The sequence below is a fragment of the Eimeria necatrix genome, genomic scaffold (genome assembly GCF_000499385.1).
Source record: "Eimeria necatrix Houghton genomic scaffold, Enh_scaff417, whole genome shotgun sequence".
Taxonomy (NCBI): domain Eukaryota; phylum Apicomplexa; class Conoidasida; order Eucoccidiorida; family Eimeriidae; genus Eimeria; species Eimeria necatrix.
Genome location: NW_013654315.1, coordinates 25,001 through 29,539, shown reverse-complemented (window position 1 = coordinate 29,539; position 4,539 = coordinate 25,001). Strand labels below are relative to the sequence as shown.

The 4,539-nt window shown below is 59.3% G+C and overlaps 4 protein-coding genes across 4 annotated transcripts in view; 2 read left to right on the top strand and 2 right to left on the bottom strand.

Annotated features, from left to right (window-relative positions):
- Positions 1-544, bottom strand: ENH_00052340 (inositol polyphosphate kinase domain-containing protein, putative; the record flags this gene model as incomplete). The annotated part of the gene is made up of 1 exon (XM_013581457.1): positions 1-544. A coding segment is annotated over one exon (544 nt), but the record flags the coding sequence as incomplete, so codon positions are not given.
- A 504-nt stretch (positions 545-1,048) lies between these two features.
- On the top strand, positions 1,049-1,535 carry ENH_00052330 (hypothetical protein; the record flags this gene model as incomplete). Its single annotated transcript, XM_013581456.1, has 2 exons — positions 1,049-1,212; positions 1,295-1,535. 2 exons carry the CDS (start codon positions 1,049-1,051, stop codon positions 1,533-1,535), a joined length of 405 nt encoding a protein of 134 aa, XP_013436910.1.
- A 554-nt stretch (positions 1,536-2,089) lies between these two features.
- Positions 2,090-4,373, top strand: ENH_00052320 (hypothetical protein, conserved; the record flags this gene model as incomplete). The annotated part of the gene is made up of 3 exons (XM_013581455.1): positions 2,090-2,295; positions 3,849-3,936; positions 4,212-4,373. The coding sequence occupies 3 exons, from the start codon at positions 2,090-2,092 to the stop codon at positions 4,371-4,373; spliced, it is 456 nt and encodes a 151-aa protein (XP_013436909.1).
- A 31-nt stretch (positions 4,374-4,404) lies between these two features.
- ENH_00052310 (hypothetical protein) overlaps positions 4,405-4,539 on the bottom strand; it is a gene marked incomplete at both ends in the record, with an annotated part of 838 nt that continues 703 nt past the window's right edge. Inside the window, one exon of the mRNA XM_013581454.1 lies at positions 4,405-4,539. This exon is cut by the window's right edge and continues 485 nt beyond it. Coding sequence (XP_013436908.1) covers positions 4,405-4,539 — 135 coding nt within the window.

Here is a 4,539-nt window from a genome sequence, read left to right as displayed (position 1 = left end):
GGGGGCACTGCGGCTTTGCGGCGGCGGCGCCCGGCGGCGAGCCGCCGCCGCCAACGCTGCTGCTGCTGCTGCTCGCCTCTCCCTCCGCCCTGCTGCTGCTGCTGCTGCTGCTGCTGCTGCTGCTGCTGCTGCTGCTGCAGCAGCTGGAGGTGGCGCTTGCGGGTGGGGGCGCGTCGTCGGCGGGTCGGTGCTGCGCCGCCGCTGCTGCGTCCGCGGCGCCGCGCTCCTCCGCAGCCTGCTGCTGCTGCTGCCGCCGCTGCTGCTGCTGCTGCTGCTGCTGCTGCTGCTGCTGCTGCTGCTGCTGCTGCTGCCAGTCCTGCAGCGGGGAGTGCAGCAGGATCTCAGTGACCCCGTAGTACTTGGGGACGAACTGCTTGAGGATGTGGAGGGGCCCCGCCTCCGCGTTGGGGGCCCCCAAAGAAGCAAGTTTGTCATAAAACTTAAATTCATTTTCGTTCAAAGGTTTGCAAACTTTCGAGGAGTCCTTCGGCTTCAGCAGCCGGCAGTGGCCCCCCACTTGGTGCCGGTACGCCTCCACGTGCATCCCCGCTGCTGCTGCTGCTGCTGCTGCTGCTGCTGCGGCTGCTGCTGCTGCTGCTGCTGCTGCTGCGGCTGCTGCGGGAGCAGCAGCGGAAAGGAAGCAGGGGGCCCCCGCCACCAACCGCCTCGGACGGCTGCGGCAGCGCCTCGGGAAGAAGCATATCTCTCCAGCTGGCCCGAGCTCCCCACACGCACCGCAGCAGCAGCAGCAGCAGCAGCAGCAGCAGCAGCAGCAGCAGCAGCACGGGCAGCAACCGGGGCCCAGCTCCCGCTTACGTGCACCTCGACGCAACGAAGCTGGGACCGCACACGCGCGCTCAGGGGCTCCCAAGCTCTTGCTGCTGCTGCTGCTGCTGTTGCTGCTGCTGTTGCTGCTGCTGCTGCTGCTGCGGCTTCTGCTGCTGCTGAGCAGCTGCTGCCGGCTGTCGCAGCCCCCCTGGAGGGTACAGACACTCTGCGGCCTCCGGGTGTATAGGCAAGGAGCAGCAGCAGGAAGCGGCACTCAAAAATGGAGAGCAGCAGCGAGACAAACAGCAGCAGCAAGACAAGCAGCAGCAGCAAGACAAGCAGCAGCAGCAAGACAAGCAGCAGCAGCAGCAGCAATCAGGCCGGGGCCCGGAGGGCTGCGGCGCCGCAGTCCAGACACCAAACTGCCCAACCCCGAAGGGTCTGGTCCGCAGGCGGGGTGCGCGCTGTAACGCTGCTGCTGCTGCTGCTGCTGCTGCTGCTGCTGCTGCTGCTGCTGCTGCTGCAGGTTTGGGAGCCGGGCGTCTCCGTGGGTGGCGGGCAGCAGCAGTAGGCCTTGGAGGGGTTTGGGTGGAGGGGAGCGGGGAGGTGTCTGTACAGCGGAGGGCTGGCGGCGGCGCCGGGGGGCAGCAGGAGCAGCAGCAGCAGGAGCAGCAGCAGCAGGAGGAGCAGCAGCAGCAGCAAGTCCCACGGGAGAGCAGCAGCAGCGCGAAGGCGCGGACGGCCGCGGAGACGCGAGACCCCCCTGACACGAAAAGAAAAGACTGAGGAAAGAGGGGTTTGGGAAAGAGGAAGAATTCGATTTGGGGTGTACGGACACCTGAACGGCGCGCGCGCAGCAGCGGGCGAGGCGCAGGGGGAAGCTGCGGGAAAGCGGGCAGGCCGGGTCCGAGAAGCAGTTAAAAGGCAAAAGGGAAGCGGCAAACAGAAAAATAATAAAAATAAAAGGAGTTGTGGCGCGGAAGAGGGGGGCGGCGCGCGGGTATCTGGGGTGTATGGACAGCTGCGGAGCTGCAGCGGGCGGCGCCGCGAAGCATTCCGTTGAACCTGCGCTGAACTGGCGTCACATCTTTCCTTCTTGGAAAAAAAGAGAAGTAAAAGGAGTTTTTCCCCTTTGAGGCGGGCCGGGAGTGCGCGAAAGGCGCAGGGTTTGCGGAATTGCTGCTGAGCAGCCCCTGCGCGGCTGTCGGCTGCTGCTGCGTCCGCAGCAGCAGTTCTCCGCTTCTGCTGCGGCTCCGGCCGCCGTTTTTTGGCAGCAAATAGCTTTTTCAAAGTTCTTTCACTTCCCCAATTTTCTCCCAAAATGGCCGACGCCGCGAAGGCCAACTGCCAGCTTTCCCCCGTCGAAAGCCTCCGCGCCTGCGTCCTCCTCCAGGAAGCCCTCAAGCAACTCGCCTTCATCGGCCGTTTGGCCCGAAGCCAAAAGGCCGCGCAGCCCGCGGGCCTCGCGGCGGCCCGCGGCGACGAGATCGTGCGGCTCATAGCCGAGCAGCAGCAGCAGCAAGACAGGTGCGCGCAGCAGCAGCAGCAGCAGCAGCAGCAGCAGCAGCAGCAGCAGCAGCAGCAGCTGCAGCTGCTGCTGCTGCTGCTGCTGCGGCGGTGGAAACCGCAGCGCCACGCAAGCGGCGCACGAGGGACTGATGCCACAACGCTTCCAAAAAACTCCCGCAGCCCACAGACCTTCTGCTGCTGGCTAGCTGCTGGCTAGCTGCTGGCTAGCTGCTGGCTAGCTGCTGGCTAGCTGCTGGCGGGCGGGCCTGGCTAGCGGATGCACAGCTCAGCTAGCTGCAGCCAGCCGGCCCTGAACAGCCCAGACACAAAACAGCTAGCTGCTGCTGCTCCTCTCGCCCCAGCTAGCTGCTGATACACCCCAGCTAGCTGCTGATACACCCCAGCTAGCTGCTGATACACCCCAGCTAGCTGCTGACACACCCCAGCTAGCTGCTGATACACCGCAGCTAGCTGTCGATACACCCCAGCTAGCTGTCGATACACCCCAGCTAGCTGCTGATACACCCCAGCTAGCTGCAAATGCATCTCTGCTAGCTATCTGCTGCTGGCTAGCTACCTAACTGGCTAACTAGCTAGCTAGCTAGCTAGCCAGTTAGCTAGCTATCTATCTATCCAGCTAGCTAACTAGCTAACTAGCTAGCTAGCTAGCTAGGTGGCTAGCATTGAAGCTAGGTAGCTAGAAAGCAGTGTGCCTATCTCGCTAGCTAGCAGCACAGCTAGATGGCCAGCCGAGTAGCTAGCTAGGCAGCTAGCTAGTGGCGCAGCTAGCTAGCCACAAGTGTAAACGGCTGGCCAGGAGTATGGCTAGCTAACTAGCTAGCTAGCTAGCTGGAAATGTAGGTAGGTGGGCTGGCGGTTAGCGAGCTAGCTAGCTAGCTGGCTAGCTAGCTAGCTAGCTAGCTAGCTCGCTAGGTATCTAGCTAACTACCACGATAGATAGATAGCCTTACGTATAGGTGGTCAGCTAGCTAGCCAGCTAGCTACTTAGCTAGCTAGCTAGCTAACTAGCCAGCCAGCAGGCTACCTAGCCAGCTAGCTAGCTAGCTAACTAGCCAGCTAGCTAACTAGCCAGCTAGCTAGCTAGCTAGGCAAAAAGCAGCGAAGCAGCAAAGTCGGCTGGCCAACTGAGGGAAGTTTGGAAATGGAAAAGAAGTTTATTTAAATTTAAAATGAAAATAAAAAAATGCAAAAGGCAAAAAGTCATTTTGAAAGCCAACAGCAAAAGAAGAAAAAGGAAATAAAATTAAAATAAAAATAAAATTAAAGAACGAGGCAAAGCCCCGTGGGCTGTACGTACGCTGCATGCGATGAAACGATGCAAAGTCGGAAAAAAAGAGAAAAAATCCACTCTAGGGTTTAGGGTTTAGGGTTTAGGGTTTAGGGTTTAGGGTTTAGGGTTTGGGGTTTAGGATTTAGGGTTTAGGGCTAGTTCTGACTTAGGGTTCCGCGCTTCGACTTGGCCCTGAAACGAATGGCTTAATGTCTAGGGTCTAGGGTTTAGGGTTTAGGGTTTAGGGTTTAGGGTTTAGGGTTTAGGGTTTGGGGTGCAGACTGCAGGAGCTTGCTGGGGAGCGGGAGTCGCTGGAGTTTGGGGAAAACAAAATAAATTTGAAAGCAGCAGAAGCAAAAGAAAAAGAAGTTGCAAACAAACTGAAAGAAACAAACAAACTTCTTTGCAAAAACCTCCGACAAAAACCAAACCTCCAGGCCAGCCACAAACCCTAAACCCTAAACCCTAAACCCTAAACCCTCGCGCGCCTTCGCGCCAAACCGAGCCCCGCTCTGCGGCCGCCTCGCCCCCACGCCAGCAGCTGCTCCCCGAGGGTTTAGGGTTTGGGGCTTGGGGCTTGGGGTTTAGGGTTTAGGGTTTAGGGTTTAGGGTTTAGGGTTTAGGGTTTAGGGTTTGGGCGCAGGCGAACTACTTGAAGCTGCAGCGGGAGCGGCAGCGCATAGAAGAGCTGCTGCAGCAAACCATTTCGGAGTTGAAGGAAGGAAACACTTTTAAGGGTTTGCTGGAGGCAGTGGCTCAGGAGAAGCACGCCCAGGAGAGGCTCAACGAGGTTCCCAAACCCTAAACCCTAAACCCTAAACCCTAAACCCTAAACCCTAAACCCTAGGCCCTGCTGGCTCGGGCTGCTGCTGCGCAGTGGCGGGGTCTTCTTGCTCTCTCTCTGTCTCTTTATAGCTCTTTCGGCACTTTTGCTGCTGCTGCTGCTGCTGCTGCTGCTGCTGCTGCTGCTG